General features: G+C 43.5%; 1 protein-coding gene across 7 annotated transcripts in view; it reads left to right on the forward strand.

The window, feature by feature from the left end:
- Positions 1–20,792, forward strand: part of SUSD1 (sushi domain containing 1) — a 135,445-nt gene that overhangs the window by 37,649 nt on the left and 77,004 nt on the right. For all 7 annotated transcript variants that reach the window (XR_009599115.1, XM_012113334.5, XM_060408913.1 and 4 more), the window contains one exon: positions 9,073–9,252. Coding sequence is in view for 6 of the 7 variants with exons in the window: in XM_012113334.5 (XP_011968724.3) it covers positions 9,073–9,252 (180 nt within the window). In the remaining variant the exon portion in view is untranslated. The remainder of the gene's footprint in view (positions 1–9,072; positions 9,253–20,792) is intronic.

Genomic DNA, 20,792 nt, shown 5'->3' on the forward strand with positions numbered 1-20,792 from the left:
AATTATTTAAATTTTTAAAATTAATTAACTTATTTATGACTGGATCTTCGTTGCTGCCTGCAGGCTTTCTCTAGTTGCAGCGAGCAGGAGCTACTCTTCACTGCCGTGCACAGGCTTCTCACTGAGGTGGCTTCTTCTGTTGCAGAGCATAGTCCCTAGGGTGCACAGGCTTCAGTATCTGTGGCGTGTGGGCTCCTAGTTGCCGCTTGAGGGCTCTAGAGCACAGGTTCAATAGCTGTGGCACACAGGCTTGGCTGCCCCACAGCACGTGGCATCTTTCTGGACCAGGGATCGAGCCCATGTTCCCTGCATTGGCAGGCAGACTCTCAACTGGAGCACGAAGGAAGTCTCCCTACTGACCTTTAAAAACTGTCTTGACTTACTGGCTGCCTGCAACAAATCTCTTGTGTGATCCTTTTGCCAAGTAAATGCCGTTAAACATATCACTTACAAATGTTTGGAGTCACGTGAGTGTATAAACTGAATGATGACATTGGTTATAAGACTCAGGGTGATGAAACATGAACTCTAGAATCAGAAAGGCTTGTGTGAGTTTTGGCTAAGCTGCTCAGTGGTTCCATCACCACCTCTAAACTTCTCCAAACTCCGGTTGCCTTCTGTCGAAGGGGGAGAAATTATTGTCACCCTAGAGTTATTATGACATTTTAAGGAGATAATGAGTAAAAGTGTTTGGCATTGTGCTTGATGCAGAGTAGCTGCTGGGTAAGTGTTTGCCATCAGAATATGAGAGTCATAATCTAGACAGGAGTGGCTGGTAGTTTTTCTAACAAAAATTCTAGGTCTTTCTGAAACATCCTACCATAAAATGGGAAAGTCTAACATTTTTTAGCTTTCACTTTACCTTATTTATTGGTTTTTGATTCATGTGTTCTATTTACAGCTAGAACAGTTTTAGTGTCATTTTTTGAAAAAAGATTGTTATGCAGCTACCTCAAAGCATCAAAAACCATTTAAACCTACAAATGGAAGATCTCTATGAGAAATATACTGATAAACTTTTTCATTTTCCTTCCAGCACTCACGCTTTTACCTACCCTATCACCTCCTCTGATGTTTCTGAAGTGTTCAGATTCTACCTGAACACTACCATATTGAACACTGTTTGTTGACAATAAGTGTTTTTATGTGAAATGGAAAATTTTCTTTTCCCTCCAAATGATCTGTGGATATGATCTGAAGAAAAAGTATTGAGGTTAAAGTTCATGGGGGACTTCAGAATACAAAATCCACGAAAAAGTAATTTTTTTCTTTCTACCATCTTAAGGGCAGGTAGGCTTTTTGGTACTAATGAGTTCAGTGACAGCAGTTCATAAGCTGCTTATAAGAATGTACTTCATGGAATTATGTAACCTTCCTATTTCCCTTGGATGATTGTGATATGATTTTCTGAATTCAAGTTGTCTCATATTGCAGTGTTAAGATTTCAACCCCCGTATCAAATATGTATGTAGTTTAATGCCCAAGTGATCCTGAATTAACTATATTTGGCCAGATTCAGAACATGTCATAAAGTGGGTGAAACTTTGTCATAAGGCTACATTTGTATTTCTTACATATAAACTTCACCAGAGTTCTGGTTCAAGATGGTGGAGTGTGCTTCACCTTCTCCTGAGAGAGCAGTAAAACCAGAGCTAACTGCTGAAAACTGTTAACAGGAAGATTCTGGAACCCGCTAAACTTCACCAAAATTAATGCTCATAATAATATTAATAGCTCACATGACTTTAGGGGATATTCTAAATATATAGGATATAGATATAGCTCACAAAGAGCTTACTGTTAAGAGGGGAAGAGAACATTTTTACAAATGAAGATTATAGGTGTAAGAGCTGAATTATCTGATCTAGAGCGTGAATGTAGTGTAGACTCTGGCATTCACCTACCTAGACTGTTCGGGCCCTTACAACCTACCATGTTACACTAATTTCCATGTGTTATAAAGCTTCTGATTTGATACCGCATGCTGCGTGCTTAGTTGCTCAGTCATGTCTGAGTCTTTGCTATGGACTGTAGCCCATGGACGGAGAAGCCTGGAGGGCTGCAGTCCATGGGGTCACTGAGGGTCGGACACGACTGAGCGACTTCACTTTCACTTTTCACTTTCATGCATTGGAGAAGGAAATGGCAACCCAGTCCAGTGTTCTTGCCTGGAGAATCCCAGGGACGGGGGAGCCTGTTGGGCTGCCGTCTATGGGGTCGCACAGAGTCGGACACAACTGAAGTGACTTAGCAGCAGTAGCCCACAAAGCTTCTCTGTCCACGGATTCTCTAGGCAAGGATACTGGAGTGGGTTGCCACGCTCTCCTCCAAGGGATCTTCCCAACCCAGGGATTGAATCCCTGTCTCTTAGTTTCCTGCAATAGTAGGCAGATTCTTTACCACTAGCGCCACCTGGAAAGTCCCTGATTTGGTACTCAGGCACAGTAAGGGACTTATTGTTGGGTAAATGCGAAAATTGACTTTAATGTGATTTTCTTTCATTTTCCTCCCTGTAGCTGCCCTTTAGCTCTAGTTTTTCATTTAGTAGTTTATTTTTCTGGGAAGAAGAAAGATTTATTTTTCTGGGAAGGAAAAAGTAAAAAAGGTTTTTCTTTTTTTGGGGGGGTCAATATTAATAAGTAGAATAGGTCAATCATTCATTCCCTCAGCATTTGGCAAGATGTCTGACTCAATTTGTGGACATTATTGGTCATTTTTTTTTTCTTTCTCAGCTTGGTATTTATTGATCTCTAAAACAGTCTTAAATTAAGCCTTATATTACACTGTTATTGCTATCGTCAATCACATTATTTGCTGATGTGTAGTCGGATACGACTGAGTGACTTCACTTTCAGTTTTCACTTTCCACTTTCATGCATTGGAGAAGGAAATGGCAACCCACTCCAGTGTTCTTGCCTGGAGAATCCCAGGGACAGGGGAGCCTGGTGGGCTGCCATCTATGGGGTCGCACAGAGTCAGACACGACTGAAGTGACTTAGCAGCAGCAGCAGCATAATAAACAACAGTTATTGCTGATACAGTAAGTTGTTGATTAGATGGCATAAATTGCCTATACCTTTCATCAAACAAATTTCCTTTTGGACCATTTTCTTGGGTAGAATATTAAAGGGTGGATAAGCATTTTTACCTTCAAGATATGAAACAGAGTTACAATATCAATGTGATCTTTGAAACTGGCATAACACGTTTTCCCCCAGGAAGACCTATTTTGAAGTTGATTGTTTGAATAAAATCACAGATAATAGGATACTAAGGAGAAATTCCCAGCCACATTCATAATTAGATGACTGGATTCCTGATGCGGATTCAGTATAATTACCCAGAGATACGTGTGCTTTAATGAACACCCCTATGCATATGTGACACAACATTTGTGCAGCTCAGTTTTTTCTTTCCTTTGGATGTTAAGTGTTTTTAAATGGCTTCTTTCCTTGTGACAGTGCTAGTTTTATTATCAATTGTAACCTCTGTTGGGTTGATTTTTGAATATGTCTTAATCGGGGCCACTGGCTTTCTTGGGTCCCATTTGGCCTGAGCAGAAGTGGAAGTGGCCACCATCTCAGCATGATGCAAATATCTACGATGGGCTTATGTTCCATACAAGACCTGGGCCAGACCCAGGGTTAAATATCAGTACCAAGAAGGTTTCAGGGTGAGTACAGTGGCAGGGGAAATCCATTTCCAGCCACTCTCTTGCTATGGTTAAATAGAGGGAATTGTCATAGAACCATTCTGGACTGATTTAAATGCTTTTTCATGCAACTTTTTCTTCTGAGGTTTTGGTTAACCTATAAAGTCAGAGCCTAGAGTGAACCCCTTCAGTGTGAGGCTGCCTGGATTGAATGAACCTGGATTTCAGAATCACAAAAACCGTGCTTTGAATACTGGCTCTGTCTTTTAATAGTGAAGTATCTTTTGAATGTGACTTAAACTCTTCAGACCTCCATTTTTGTATCTGTAACCTATGTGAGAATAAGACATTTACCTTGCAGTAGGGTTTTCCATGAGAAATAAATAAGACTGTGTATATGGAAGAGACTACTTTATGTTTAGTTGAATTTTGGTGCACGCTATTGTTTTAAAATTATTAAAATTTTTGATTAAAACTATTGCGGTTTAAAAAGCATTCTCAGAATTCACCGTTAAAAGAATGATAGTTTTCGTGGGCCTTTTTCTCAGCTTTCATCTACTTGATATTTGGTAGGTGTGAGTTACCTCTGTTAGATAAAAAAATATAGAGGTGATGTGCTCCTGTCTTGTTATTGGTACTTACAATTTACTAATGTGTTTTTCCTTCCTCCGGGGCTCTGGTCATATCAACGTAACATTTAGAAAAAGGTTTCTTTTTTTAATTTTTGGCTGCGCTGGGCCTTGGTTCCATGCTGGGGCTTTCTCTAGTTGTGGAGAGCAGGGGCTTCCCTCAGTTGCAGTGTGCGGGCTTCTCTTGCTGTGAGCATGGACTCTAGGGTGTGCAGGCTTCGGGAGTTGTGGTACATGAGCTTAGTTGCCCCGAGGCATGTGGAATCTTAGTTCCCGGATCAGGTATCGAACCCATGTCTCCTGCATTGACAGGTGGATTCTTAACCACTGGACTACAAAGTAAGCCCCAAAGTAATATTTATTGCATCTTGAACAACGATGAAGTAGTAGCAAGCTGCTGCTGCTAAGTCACTTCAGTCGTGTCCGACTCTGTGCGACCCCATAGACGGCAGCTCACCAGGCTCCGCCGTCCCTGGGATCCTCCAGGCAAGAACACTGGAGTGGGTTGCCATTTCCTTCTCCAATGCATGAAAGTGAAAGTGAAGTCGCTCAGTCGTGTCCGACTCTTAGCGACCCCATGGACTGCAGCCTACCAGGCTCCTCCATCCATGGGATTTTCCAGGCAAGGGTACTGGAGTGGGGTGCTATCACCTTCTCCGAGTAGCAAGCTGCTGCTGCTGCTGCTGCTGCTAAGTCGCTTCAGTCGTGTCCGACTCTGTGCGACCCCATGGACTGCAGCCCATCAGGCTCCTCCATCCATGGACCAAGTGCAACTATTTATTATTTACTAGGTAAAACATACAGATGTAAGTAGGCATTGTGAGGATGCAAGAGATTGTAAGATAAAGCTTCTTTCCTTTAGGAACTGTTCATGTATTTAGGAAGACATAGTCGTTAAAAGAACCCCACTAAATCCTCAAGCAGGAAATAAAGGTCAAATGAACGGGGTAAACATTCTTTTAACAAATTATTTATTTAGTATCTTTTTGGCTGCACTGGGCCTTTGTTGTGGGCCTGTGGGCTTTCTCCAGTTGCAGCGAGCAGGGGCTACTCTCTAGTCATGGTGCCCTGGCTTCTCATTGCTGTGGCTTCTCTTGTTGTGGAGCACAGGCTCTGGGGCCCTTGGCCTTCAGAAGTTGCTCCTGCAGAACTCACTAGTTGCGACACACAGGCTCTCGAGCACAGGCTCAGGAATTGTGGCACACAGGCTTAGTTGCCCCATGACATGTGGGATCTTAGTTCCTGGACTGGGGATTGAACCCGTGTCCCCTGCATTGGCAGGCGAATTCTTAATCACTGGACCACCAAGGAAGACCCAGATAAATAATTGTCCTTGTTTCTACTTCTTCTCTCATTCTCACGTCTAATCTGTCACCAAGAATCTTGTTTTGCTTCCTGTATACATCTGGAATCCATCCCATTCTCTCCATCTCCATCATGACCTCTCGAGTGCATCTAAGACCTCATCTCTCTCTGTTGGACTTCTGCTCTAGACCCTGACCCACCTCTCCTTTTATTCCTGTTCTCTACGCAACATTCAGAATGGTCTTTTAAAAGTCTAAGTCAGATTATCTCATTCCCTTGTTCAAAACCCTGGCATGGCGCTCAGCTGCTTTTTCATAAGCTCCAAGCTCTTTCCTAAGGCTTACAAGGCCCTCTGTGACCGACCGTCTCTGCTCTTCTCTGCACCGTCATCTCATGCCACTTCTCCTTGCTGACTGTGCTCCAGCCAACAGGCTGCATTTCTCCTTCTGGAACACATCAAGAACTTTCTCACCTCAGGGTCTTTGCGTTGGCTATTTCACTTGATTGAAATGTTCTTCCTCTGGTCCTGAGCATGACAGGCTCATTCTCATCCTTCAGGTCCTAACTCAGATGTTACCTCCTCAGAGAGCTCAAACCATTCCTGACCACTCTATGTATAAAGTCTTTCCTCCTACTTAACATTTGCCACCATCTGCAATTACCTTGTTGGTTTATTTTTTTGTCTAATTATTCTATCCCTACATTCTCTGAGAGGAGTGATCTTATACATTTTGTTCAGTGCTGTAGTGTATCGCATACTGTCTCACATATACTAGGTGCTCAATAAATAAATGAGTAAGTGAATGAATGAACACAGGCTACGAAAGCTCAGAGGAAGAAGGGATCCCTCTATTAGTCATGGAGCAGTTTCTTCGTTGCGAAGGATTTTGCTAGGTTTGAGGGAGGAAGCATGTAATCTGAGGAGAGAGAAAGTGAGCAAGGTGGAAGGTGATAGAAAGAGGCATATACTGTAGATTTTCAAAGATGGAGCTGCTCCTGAGAGGCAGTGGTTGTAGGAATCTGATGGATGTGGATTCGGCTTCTGTCACACGATTACCCATGTGACTTTGGATGTTTTATTTAACCATGTTAAGTCACTTTACCTGTAAGATGGGAAAAATAATCTCTACTATGGAGGGTTACTGTGAAGTAGTAATGTTAGATACTTGAGGCCCATTTGGGATGCGTGTGATGTCAAGGGGTAGCCATTCATGCCACTGTTTAATTTAGGTTTTCACCTGTGAGTGTGCATACAGATCAGATTTGCAGCTTAGTAGAAATGTGGATACCAAGAACCCAACAAACTACTACTCATTCAGAAGAGTTGTCTCTGGGTGATGGTTGTATATGTGTGTGTATGTGTGTGTGTGTGTGAGAGAGAGAGAGACACTCCATTGTGTGATTTTTTTTCAAAAGCTCCCTAGGTGATTTAGACTGTATAGCTGTTGTTTAGAACCATGTGTTTAATCCTCTCTAAATATCTCTTGCCAAGGGACTGTCCTGGAGAAGGCAATGGCAACCCACTCCAGTACTCTTGCCTGGAAAATCCCATGGATGGAGGAGCCTGGTGGGCTGCAGTCTATGGGGTCGCTAAGAGTCGGACACGACTGAGCGACTTCACTTTCACTTTTCACTTTCATGCATTGGAGAAGGAAATGGCAACCCACTGCAGTATTCTTGCCTGGAGAATCTCAGGGACGGGGGAGCTTGGCGGGCTGCTGTCAATGGGGTCGCACAGAGTCGAACACGACTGAAGCGACTTAGCAGCAGCAGCAGTAGCAAGGGACTGTCCGAATTGAATAGCTCTGAGATGGGAAGTCACAGAGTTAGGTCCAAGCTGCCTATCCCTGGGCATCTACCTGAGTCCCTAGAGACCAAGCTATTGATTTCTTATCTATTAATATCAGTTAAAAAATAATCTCGTAGTCCCAGCTAAAGCCACCATTATTTTTGGTCATGTCCAAGATGAAAGTCAATTTAATTTTTTTCTATACTTTTATACCTTTATTATCCATATGCTGTGCTCAGTTGCTAAGTCCTGTCTATGAGATTTTCCAGTCAAGAACACAAGAGTGGGTTGCCATGGCCTCCTTCGGGGATCTTCCTGACCCAGGGATTGAACCTGGGTCTCCTGCATTGCAGGCAGATTCTTTACTGTTTGAGCCACCAGGGAAGCCCATAGACCTACATAAATCTATACCCTCAATTTATTCACTGATGATCCCTCTAATTTTCTGCTGTAACTGAACCCTGTCTTGAACTGGCTGTTTTAGATGTCAGCAGTGGCTGGGCAGTCTTAGGAAACATTAACCATCTGTTCAGTTGGTTGCTCATGTACACACAAATATACTAGCATCTTGGAATGTTTGGGGCCAGTATGCAGGCTGAAAGATCTGATGTTGGGAAGATAAGCTGAGGGCCAAGAGGTCTTGTATCGGGCCAACATGTATGAGAAGGGAAGAAATCTCTGCGGGCAAACATGGGGATTGAGAGGTGGACAGGGTTGGAGGCTTTCTTTAATGAGCACCTCATTCTGGTCCCATAACTGCTCAGGATTTGTATCTGCAGTGACCAGAGAGTAACTCTTTACCGCTAGGTCTGTCAAGCTCTACATCACACTTGAATGATTATGGAGACTTATCTGTACATCCACCTTGTTTCATTCTCGTGTTTCTTCTAAAGGCCCATCCTTCTCTTTTCTTAGGGTATTTATTCTGATTCACTTTTGTTATTGGGTTGAAGTTATTTTTGAATTTTTTCCCAGAAAAGGTACACACGTAGATTTTTTAAGAATCGTAAAATACCTGAAAGTGACTCTTTTATTCTTCTATGAGGCAGAGTTTGGCTGGGTCTAAAACGGCAATGTCATAATCCTTGTCCTTCAGATTGTTCTCTGTAAGTATTCCAGTGTCTTCCAGTAGTCAGAGTTGCAGAGAAGATATTTCATATTCATTGTATAAATCCAGGTTTGTCTCCTTCTATGTAGCTGGCTTTTTCGCTTTGAAAAGTGCATCTATATTGAATGTTAATTAACTTTCCCCATTAATTTCCTTTAAAAAGTTCAGAGATTTTGTATGTATTTTGTTTACTCTTCAGTTGGCAAAAAAATCTACAGTTATATTATTATTTACTCAGGAGTTAATGACCTGAAGATACACAGTAAAAGAGAGCAGAAAAATCTTAGTATTTAAAAGAACCCTGAGATGGATTCTTTCATTGACCAAGGAGTTTGCTATAGTATAAATAATCTCATAATTAGAATGTTTTCTATACATACATGTTTGTAAATTTCATTAAGCTCAGAGAACTCTGTTTTCTTTACTTCTGAACAGTCTTATTTTAAGTGTCTGCAGTTGAATTATTTGATGGGGTTAATGTCTTTCCTTATCCCATATGACTGGACTCTATCATTGCTGAATGTTTATTTCTAAAAGGTGAATTATGGGATGGAAGTCATGGGTCATAACAAATGCCTTCTTATTGCAGAGATTGACTGTGGCCACCCTCCAGAAGTGCAGCACGCGATCCTAGAGGGGAATCACAGCTCCAGACTGGGTAGTGTGGCTCACTATGTCTGTCTAGAGGGCTTTGAGAGCCCTGGAGGAAAGATCACTTCCGTTTGCACAGAGAAGGGCACCTGGAGAGCAAGTGCTTCGTCATGCTCAGGTATAAACCCCATTCTGTAGGGCTCCTGTCTCCTAGAGCTAAATAAGCAGGAGTATGGAACCTAAAGCCTTTGATTGCTTGCTCTGTGTACTGCACCTAGCCATGCCATTTACCCCAGCGGGCACTTGGCTTTAGATTTGTCAGCCGAACCCTGAAGATTTAAAGGGTGGATTGGGAAAATAATTTGGATAGAAAACATTATGCATTTGTCTTTTGAAACTCACTTTAAATCACAGTGACTCCTAGCTCTTCTGCTTGGTTGGCTGAGAGACTTTTCTCTATGAACCATTTTCACAGGGGGCTTACTTGAAAGTCCTAATTAAGCACATGTTGACAGCTTTTCAGAGGAAAGGTGGTGTCATGTATAGCGAGGTTTTTAATGTTTATTTTTAATTGTGGTAAAATATGCACAACATAAAATCTACCATCTTAACGCTTTTTCAGTGTTAACTATTTTCACATTGTGCAACCGGTCTCCAGAACTTTTTCATCTAGAAAAACTGAAAGTCTGTATCCATTAAAGAGTAGCTCCCTATTTTCCCACTCCCCACAGCTCTGGTACCACCATTCTGCTTTCTGTTTGTATGAGTTTGGCTAATTGACCTCAAGTAAGCGAAACCATTAGTATTTATCGTTCCGTGGCTGGCTTATGATCCTTAACATAATGTGCTCCAGGTTTATCTATGTTGTTGCCATTGGTGGTATTTCCTTCTTTTTTCTGGCTGAATGATAATATTCTGCTGTGTTTATATACACATTATGCTTATCCATTCATCTGTTGATGGACAGTTGTGCTGCTTCTACCTTTTGGTTATTGAGACTAATGCCTCTCTGAGCACAGGCTTACAAATATCTTGTTGAGACCTTGATTTGAATTCCTTTGGATGTGCCCGCTGTGCTAAGTCGCTTCCATTGTGTCTGACTGTTTATGACCCCATGGACTGTAGCCCACCAGCTACTCTGTCCATGGGATTCTCCAGGTAAGAATATTGAAGTGGGTTGCCATGCCCTCCTCCAGGGGATCTTCCCAACCCAGGGATCAAACCTGCATCTCTTATGTCTCCTGCTTTGGGAGGCGAGTTCTTTACCATTAGCACCACCTGAAGTGAAAGAAAGTGAAAGTGACGTCGCTCAGTCGTGTCCGACTCTTTGCAACCCCATGGACTGTAGCCTACCAGGCTCCTCCATCCATTAGATTTTCCAGGCAAGAGTACTGGAGTGGTTGCCATTTCTTTCTCCAGGGGATCTTCCCAACCCAGGGATCAAACCCTGGTCTCCCGCCACCTGGGAAGTTCACAATTCTTTTGATATGTTCCCTCAAATGGGATTACCTGTGAAAAGGAGTTTTGAGACTTCAGTTCAAATTCCAGCAGTCCCCTGTGCTAGCTGTGTGTCATCATGTAAGGCATTATTCTTTTAGAGCCTCGGTTTCCTAGTCTGTAAGAGGGGGGAAATATAGCCTGCTTTTCCTACTTCAAATAGTTGTTGAGAGGGAATCAAAGGAGATAATCTACAGGGAACATTTCAAAATTTAAACCACTGTGCACATATTAGGTCTTTTACTGAAATTATTAGCCTGACTTGAAGCAGATCCTGAGTCAGAAGTATAGACTTCCACATGCTTTATTTCACCTTGGCCTCCAAGAAACAAGGTGGGGAAAGGCAGTGATTCTGAGGCTTGTGATAGTTGGCCCAGGGTGTGACAAATTGTTGCCACCTAGTCTTGAATGGCTCTGGTAATTTGTTTCTAGATGTTGACTTGCTTGGCTCTGAAGACAGATCTCTGAAGAGTGAAATTCCAAGGTAGCTTTGGTTTGGGTCTCTGGCTTGACTTGCAGTTGAATTATGGCAGAGTGTCTTGAGTTCAGTTCAGTTCAGTTCAGTCGCTCAGCTGTGTCTGACTCTTTGAAACCCCATGAACTGCAGCACGCCAGGCCTCCCTGTCCATCACCAACTCCCAGAGTCCACCCAAACTCATGTCTATTGAGTCAGTGATGCTATACAAACATCTCATCCTCTGTTGTCCCCTTCTCCTCCTGCCTTCAATCTTTCCCAGCATCAGGATCTTTTCCAATGAGTCAGCTCTTCACATCAGGTGGCCAAAGTCTTGGAGTTTCAGCTTCAACGTCAGTCCTTCCAATGAACACTCAGGACTGATATCCTTTAGGATGGACTGGTTGGATCTCTTTGCAGTCCAAGGGACTCTCAAGAGTCTTCTCCAACACCACAGTTTAAAAGCATCAGTTCTTCGGCACTCAGCTTTCTTTATAGTCCAACTCTCACATCCATACGTGACTACTGGAAAAACCATGGCCTTGACTAGACAGACCTTTGTTGGCAAAGTAATGTCTCTGCTTGGGTCTTGTCAAGCTAAGTTTTCTAAAGGAAATTCTAGCATGAGCAAATATAACATGTGGACTACAGGTTATTATTTGTCCCTAGAGGAAGAGTTTATGACCATTTGTGGGACGGAGATTTGAAGAAATCTATCAATCCATTCAATAGATATTTATTTAGCATACATTGTGTGTGGGGTACTTTGCTGGACACTATCTTTTTGGAATTTATGGGGCAATGGAGTAAATAGATTTTTCTCCAAAGAAATGCACAAACAAATATACATTTAATATTGAAACCCTTGGGTAAAGAACCCTGGAGAAGATGAACTCAGTCCTGTTGCTGAAACCATGTCTGTGCCATGCATTTTCCACATTTAGTTATCTATACCGCCGCTGCAGCAGGATGTAGGCTAGAGATTGCAGTCATAACAACAAGGAGGGGTAGATTTGGATGAGAACCCAGAGATCTAGACCAGCCTTCTCTTATGTCCCATTGACTTGTCCAACTTGCACAAAGAAGCAAGGGCAAACCTATAACTAACACCAAGGACTCCAGAGTCCCCATCTTCATCATCGGAAACATTGAGAAGAGCTAATGCCATTTCAAACCAGACTGATAGTCTTCCCAAACAACGACTGCCTCTCCAACAGCACCTCTAATTATTTGGAGGAAATGAGGCAGCTGCCTCGTGGGTTGCTGAATTCAACATCTGGGGAGGTGGTCTTGGGCCAGAGCTACCTGTGGAGTCACTGGGTTTGAGAGCTGGGCGTAGCTTCAGGACCCTTAGCCATTTTCTTTATGGCTGGCTCAAGCTGTTTGTGCCCCCACCATTCAGAATTCAGTGGGAGCACTAGGATTAGTCACTCCTTGAAAAACCAGTGGATCTGCATGGGGCATAGTAAGCTATTAATTAGCTGATGCTTGTAGAGCACTTTGAAGAACAAACATGTTATGTAACTGCTAATTATAATTACCGACCTCAGCCTGCCACCTTTCACAATGTCTGTGGCTCCAGCTGCAGCTGTTTCCATGGGCTTATGCAAGCTTTGATTTAAGAAGAGAAAAGGCATTCTCCCCGAGAGCTGTGATCTTTCTCTGAGGAGGCCTCTATGCCCCCAATCAAGATTGGCAGCTAAATTCAATTTCCGCAGATAAAGGGGGGCGATTTACATGCTGATTAATTCATGGCACAGTGCGCACGATCGCTGGGTGGGTAGGTAGGAGACGGTTCTGAAACTGTAGTGAGAGAGGCTGATCACCACGGCTCTTGCTCAGCTGCCCCTCCCTCCTTCTTTTTCCTATTTTTCACCCGTTTCTTCCTACCTCCCCCTTCTGCCTTACCTCTTTCTGTGTATTTTGTATTTACCCTCCTCAGTGTTCACTTTTTTCCAATTTTTTTCTACTTTTCTGCCTAGCCTGCGAATACCTTTTACCCTGGTCCTCTGTGCCCATTCTGTTTACCCCTCTTTTTATACTTGAACGTCTAATTCCAAATTGGGTGGAATAATTTCTCTTCATTTTACTTGGGTTGTTCTTAGTTAAAGATAGTTTTGAAGTCCCTATTTATTTGGATTAGTAGCTTAGAAACACATATATTTAAAAAATTTATTGAAGTATAGTTGATTTACAATGTTGTGTTGATTTCTGCTGTATAGCAGAGTGATTCAGTTAGAACTGTATACGTTTTTGCATGGAGTATGAACTCTGGCAAGGTGGTGGGACTTTTTTTTTTAAGGCCAGTTTAGACTGGAAACTCCAGACAGCCGAGAATTAGGCAATTATGTCGGTGTCTGGAAAAACCCCAGGTGGAAGCTTGATGTTCAGTGAGTCGGCTTACCTCAAGATCAAAGAGACTGATTCATTCTTGATAAGACTGTCCCTGGTTTTCATTCTGCACAGGTCACTTGGCTTTTTATGTTTAGAATCTGAGTTAATAATTATGAAGTTGATGCTCACTCACTCCAGGCTCTTAGAAGAGCAGCATCTCTAATGAAACGCAGACTGTTTGACTGCTGGGAGCCTCTCTGAGTCCCTCACCCGACTCAGGCACCGGAGTCCAAATGCTTCCAGGCCTCCTGTTAGCTTCTGCTCCTTCTATTTTTGTTGTTGTTGCTGCTCTTCAGCCCAGTGAGTGCTCACTTGCAGTTCGACATATTTCAGACAGAAGAGAAAGGTCAGCTGGAATAAATGGGCACACATGCAAACAGCCACATGCCTGGAATTTGTTTACATAGATAATGTTTAGACCATCAGGCATTAGAGCTGCCATTGATCACACACCAGCTCAGACACCCACAGCTCTGCCAGGAGCCTTGATGCTTGGTTTCACTGTGTCCTCAGAAAAACCTGGTGAAATAAGTATTGATATTTTCATTTCATAGATGAGTAACCTGAGACTCGTAAAAGTGAAACAAATTTCACAGGGTCATTCAGTGACTAGTAAACGGCAGAGACAGGATTTGAACTTAGGTCTTGAAGCCCGAGATCTTTCTCCTACCAGGTTCCCAAGGTTGAACTATTTGTAGGTCACCCTGACAGAGTTTGTCAGAGGAAAAGTATTGGTTATTTAATGTTTCTTTAAACAACTTAGATTTAAAACTTAAATTTGTAGTTTAAATGTATTGACCAAGGACGCTTTGTAATATATGTAATAGCATGAATTTGATGTTAACACCTCGTTTTTTTTCAAAAATCAATACCAAGCGAGCCTATAGAATGTATAGAGTTGCCAGCAAAACAAAGCGTATGAAACATTTAGAAAAGCATACTCTAGGTCATGCTGCTCTGCCTCTTTTAGGCGACCCTGAAGACTGAAAGGGCCTCCCAGGTGCCACTAGTGGCAAAGAACTGGCCTGCCGGTGCAGGAGATGTAGAGATGCGGGTTCAATCCCTGGGTCAGGAAGATGCCCGTGAGGAGGAAATGGCAACCTATTCCAGTATTCTTGCCTGGAGAATCCCACGGATAGAGCAGCCTGGAGGGCTACAGGCCATAGGGTTGCAAAGAGTCGTACACGACTGAAGTAGCTTAGCCTGCAAAGACTAAAAACGAACAGGAAACAGAGCAGAACTCTTATAACCAAACACGATTTGTGTAACATTGTCACCTTGGGGAGGGAGCCGTACTCTCATTTCAATGATGCTATTATCAAAATGTTTCTGTTTTGTAATCCAACTGGGATGGCCTTTGAAGGTAGTTTAATGCATCACATTGGAAGATTGGTCATGTTAGTTTTGAAATCAGGTACTGTTTTCACCTAGAAATGACCTCCAGCTTGACCATCTGCTAGGGTCTCCTGAATTTATTTGGTAGGATCTTTTACTGTTTTCAAAAATAAAGAACATGGATGTAAAATTGGAAACCAAAACAGTACGTTAGGCCAGGCCCTGCCCACCGTGGGGCTCCTGAGAGAGCGGGGTGTGCTCACTGACTCTGTCCCCTCCCACCCCAACCTTGTCTCAGTCTCTCCTGCAGGAGAATCAGGCGTCCAACACCCCAGTACACTTAGGTGGTCTTAATGACCACCTAACCATCAAATTCATCTTCTAGCATCAATCCTTGTTCCTTTTAACATTTTCATAACACTTAGCATTGCCCACCATTTATCCATATATTCATCCATCTATTTAATCAATCAACCAAATGATAAATATTTTAAAAATATCTGTGTCCAACCAACTGTGTTAGTTTCTGGGGATAGAGAGATAGACCTTGTTTGTCTTTGCTGTTAGGAGAGATTTTTTATTGTTGTTCAGTTGCTCAGTTGTGTCCATCTCTTTGTGACTCCATGGGCTGCAGCATGCCAGGCTTCCCTGTCCTTCATCATCTCCTGGAGCTTGCTCAAATTCATGTCCATTGAGTGGGTGATGCCATCCAACCATCTTGTTCTCTGTCGTCCCCTTCTCCTGCTTTCAATTTTTCCCAGCATCAGGGTCTTTTCCAATGAGTCAGTTCTTTGCATCAGGTGGCCAAAGTTTTGGCGCTTCAGCTTCAGCATCAGTCCTTCCAATGAATATTCAGGGTTGATTTCCCTTAGGGTTGACTGGTTTGATCTCCTTGTAGTCCAAAGGACTCTCAGGAGTCTTCTCCAACACCACAGTTCCAAAGCATCAGTTCTTTGTTGCTCAGCCCTGTTCATGGTCCAAACTCTCAGGAGAGATAGACTTAGATATTAAACAACTAATTACAAAATTAGTTCCTTACAAATGCGATGAGTACCACAGAGAAATACTAAATGCTCATAGAATGCTAAAATACATATCTTTATATATACGTACATTTATACACACACACAACCATGGGCCATGTGCAGAATCTAAAGCAAAGCAAAGGTACTTTATCACCAGTGAATGCTTTGGTTCTCAGAGTTCAATGTAGAGTTCATTTGGATGGTGTGGGGGCCTCCTTGGTTTAAAGCCGGGGAGGCCTAAGTGTTCTACAACTGGACAAGCCAGAGATCCGCTCTGCCTGCCTCTCTCCAGTTAGACCTCAAGTCTGATCATGGAACCATGTGCCCTCCTTTGGGAGAGAAAGAGCCATATGTGAGAAGGGTGAGAGATCAAGCTCTTGCTGCCTCATGAAGGCCCTTCTCGGGTGGGCGTGAGAAGGTTGGGGTGCTCGGTGGGAAGGAAAGGAGATAAAGGAAAGAGACAAGACTGTGGATCTTCTCTGTCCTCGACTCCCAAGGCATCGCGCTGTCCTCGCCAACCACTGGCCCCCTTCCGCGTCGCTCTCTCCTCTGATTTCCCCTGGAGTTTCCATGTGTCGTAGTCCCCTGCTGTTGTGCTGTCCACTCCCCACATTGTACGTGGGTGGGTCACCTGCACCCCGAGCTTCAGTTGCCATCCACACATTGATGACCTTCAAGAAAGTTTTTTCACCGAGACAGATTAACTCAGACTTAGCATGTTCCAAGCACGATTCATTCGTTTCTTGCTCACAAATGCATTCTACTTCCTCCATGTTTCTTATGAGAACAGTGGAAGGCAGTCCATTCAGACAATCAGGCTTGGAGACTGGCAGTCAGCCTAGACGCCTTATCACTCATCTGCTATTGCTTCTCCTTCAGGAAAAACTATTACTTATGGTTTTAAAGGCAGTGCCCTGATTCCATATTTTTGCCTTTTTGCTGAGTAACTTCTTCAGTCCAAAGGCTCTGGGTTTTGGAGTCTGGCGGGTCTAGTTCTGAATTCTGACTTGACTGCTTACTGCTTCTGTCCATGCTATCTGGTCCATAGTAACAACTCAGTAAATGTTGGCCTATAATTGGCTTTATGATTGCTTCCCATGACTGCTGTGAAGATATGATCAAGTCTATAAAGGCCCTTATATCAGTGTTTGATGTATTGGAACCACTGAGTCAAGGGGGTCAAAACACAGCAGAGTTATTTTTTGTCTTTTAATTAAAAAAATTTTTTTTGGCCACACCAAGCAGCATGGGATCTCAGTTTCCCAACCAAGGATTGAGCTTGTGCCCCTGCATCAGAAGCTCAGAGTCTTAGCCACTGGACCGCCAGGAAATTCCTCCTCCAGAGGTATCTTTCTTAAAAAAAAATAAAACAGTCCCCACCATCTTCCTGCTTTTAGCTCTCCATGGCTGGTAGGAGTAAGTCTGTGTTTAGTCTGGTGCACAGGTCTTCCCAAGTCTGATCCTGTTCTCTTTCTGAAACCTTGCTGCCCCTCTTCCTCCTCTCCAGTACGTTATACAACACCACTCTGAAATTGTCCATACCGTTTACACCTAGGACTTTGGACCTGCTTAGATGTCTTCCCCACTCTTAAGCCCTGCAGCCGTAAAGGGTTGTATGGCCTCCATGAAGCCAGCTTCCCCAGTCCTTCCGGTGAGAGTTGGTGGCTTCTTTCTCTATACCTTTTGGTACTTGTGTATAACTTTGTTCTGATATTGATGGAATCATAATTTATCTGCTTGTGTGTTAGCTTCCTCCATTAGATACAGTGTTCCTGAGGGAAAGACTTACCTTCTGATCATCACAGCCCAGTGCCTGGCAGGGGAGGATGTTTGGCGTTCAATGATGGTTCAGTTAAGGGTCAATGATGAATAAAGTGCCCTGGACTCAGTTCCAAAGAGAACTTCCAAAAGTGTTTTCAGTTTTCAGTACTATTAGAATGAAGCTGTAGCCTCCCAAGTCATCTCTTTTAAAAGGGCAGCATGAATGTAGATGTTTTATATCTGATACATTTACAAAGAAGTCTTTCCAGCTGGTGTGTAGATACCTGGAGGGAAGAGCAACTGAATTTTGTTCAACTACTCCTTGGAATGAAATAGCTGACCTCCCTACAATAAGATCTGGGTCCCATCTGTGCAGAGAGCAGGGCACAGGCTGGAGGCAGATGGCACTTCTGAGATGTCATTTGCGGTTGTCATAGTGAATGAACAAAAAGGAAGAACAAGAAAGGAAACTTTCATGTCTCTCTCTCTCTCTCTTTTTTTTTTTTTTACATTTTAGGATAACAGGACTAGAACTTCTTTTAAACTGAAATTTATTTATTTTAATTGGAGGCTAATTACTTTACAATATTGTATTAGTTTTGCCTCATGTCTCCTTTCAAATCTCTGCTTGGGTGGCAAAGGGTCCCGAGTGGGAAGGAAATATGCTTTAATGGCAACTCAGCGACAAGGTGAGGAGTGGGATGTTTCCTTTTCCTTCTGGACCGCGGGATGAGTATCAGGGGGCTGTGGGAGTGAACAGAGGAGTCTAGAACTCTAGTGCTTTGATGGGCTGGAGAGGGAAAGGGCTGGGAATATTTGGGACTTTTTCAAGCTGATAAAAGACCATTGCCGGTGTCATCATCATGCTACCCAAGGAAGTGAATGATTGGATCTTTGCATCCATCAGAGTACCCATGTCCACACCTGGAATATTTCTTTGATTTCAAATTATCTGTGCTCCAGGAAGACGCACTGATGTAGTGACCCAGGAGTGCAGTAGATGGACACGCGTGATCCTCTGGGGTCTCTTTAGAAATTTGCCTCTTTTCCTCTTCCTGCCTCCACTTATTCCCACTTACTGTCAGCTGACTGGGCTTACCCATGACCAGGTCATGTGTGACATCAAATCTCGGCAGTGCTGCTGATTGGGTGATTTAGTAAAGATATAAAATCTTCAATGGGCAAGGGGGTCAGTAGCTTAGGGTCTATCTAAAGGTAGCATTGGTTCTGAGTATGAAGAAATGGGGCTTCCCAGGTGGCTCAGGGGTGAAGAATCTGCCCGCTAATGCAGGAGACATGGGTTTGACCCCTGGGTTGGGAAGATCCCCTAGAGAAGGCAGTGGCATCCCACTCCAGTATTCTTGCCTGGGAAATCCCACAGACAGAGGAGCCTGGACAAGCTACAGTCCATGAGGTCTCAAAGAATCAGACATGACTGAGCAACACACACACACACACACACACACACACACACACACACACACCCCAGGAAGCAGGAGTGAAGGCTGAGGTGGGCAGAGCAGGGAAGGAAGCCAAGCCAGCATGAGGATTCCTTGTTGCCCTGGTCCTTACTGAGTGCACGTGATCGCACCATCAGTGCAACAGCGCCCTGAGAGGTCCTGTAGGTCTGCTCTACAAGGGGAAGAAAAGTAAGGGGCAGATCTTTCCAGTACTTCCTGTCTTTCAAAAAGTGTCCATTCCCCCCACTTCCAGGTTGCACATGCAGTAGGGAAACCCTAGCCTGGGAGACAAGACATGGTCATGTTGTCAAAGCTCAGACAGGGCAGGAGCAAGGGGCATGTGAGCTGAGAAGGTCTAAACATCCAAAAGGGGCATCTGCTTCATTGGGGAAGCTTGAATGTAGGCTGAGGAATATTCCCCCTTGGTGAGATGTTGATTCTCTGCTCTAGAGGTGATAGTTTGGTAACTTCTACCTGCAGGGAATAGGGCTTCCCTGATAGCTCAGTTGGTAAAGAATCCGCCTGCAATGTAGGAGACCCTGGTTCAACTTCTGGGTTGGGAAAATCTGCTGGAGAAGGGATAGGCTACCCACTCCAGTATTCTTGGGTTTCCCTGGTGCCTCAGCTAATAAAGAATCTGCCTGTAATGCGGGAGACCTGGGTTCGATAGTGGACAGGAATGCAATTGCTTTTTGTACATTGGCCTTGTACCCTGCTACCTGGTTGAACTTGTTTCTTAGCTTTAATTGTGTGGTGTGTGTGTGTGAATTCCTTAAGATTTTTTTTAGACAAGAGCATGTCAGCTGCAAGTAAAAATAATTTTACTTATCTGCAGGAAATTTGTTAAATAGAGAAAAAGCTAAGTTGTTTCCCCATTCTCATCTGAACAACTTCCTAAGTCGTTTACTAGGTTCATTGGAAACTGTTATCTCAGGAACCAAGGCCATAATACGGTCTCCCACACTGCTAAATTTATTACATGAAATATGTACAGAATATTTATTTATTTGAATTGGAGAATAATTGCTTTACAATATTGTGTTGGCTTCTGCTATATAACAATGTGAATCAGCCATAAGTACACATATGTCCCCTCCCTCTTGAGCCTCCCTCCCACCCCCCACCTCCCACCGCATCCCACCCCTCTAGGTTGTCAGAATACTGCGGTGAGCTCCCTGTGACATACAGCAACTTCCCATTAGCGATCTATTTTACATATGTAATGTGTATGTTTCAATGCTACCCTCTCAATTGGTCACCCCCCGCCCCTGCCACATGCAGAATATTTAAAAGAAACAGAACAACTTAAAGAAATTAGTGGCTTCCTGATAAATCAGATTTAAATGGTTTCAGTTAACGGAGCCCCAGAAATACCCAGGGACCTTGTGGAGAATTTATTTAGCTTACCCACAATGGGCTGCTCCTGAGGAATGGTCATGGGTGGTGATCTGTGTCATTTCCCTCTTGGGAACAGCAGTGACCTGGCGATCAAAACGCTCCATCAGTCAGTGGGATGAGGGGAACCAGAAGCTGGTCTAACCTGTGCAGCTGCAGGGAAGGTTCAGGGCTTGGTTCTGGGTCCCTTTATTTCCCCCAGAAATGGAATGCCTGTGGCATCCAGTGGCCTGTCAGACCAATCACAGGCTGGAATTCTCACCCATACTTAAGGGAATTCTCACCCTTTTCTTCCACATCAGGTCATGGGCCGAGTTCACTCATGATAAAGTTAAATTGGGTGATTGGCCTGGGATAGCTTGAACTGCTGATTTGGTTTCTGAATCCTAGTGTGAAT

Source organism: Ovis aries, chromosome 2, assembly GCF_016772045.2.
Source record: "Ovis aries strain OAR_USU_Benz2616 breed Rambouillet chromosome 2, ARS-UI_Ramb_v3.0, whole genome shotgun sequence".
NCBI lineage: Eukaryota > Metazoa > Chordata > Mammalia > Artiodactyla > Bovidae > Ovis > Ovis aries.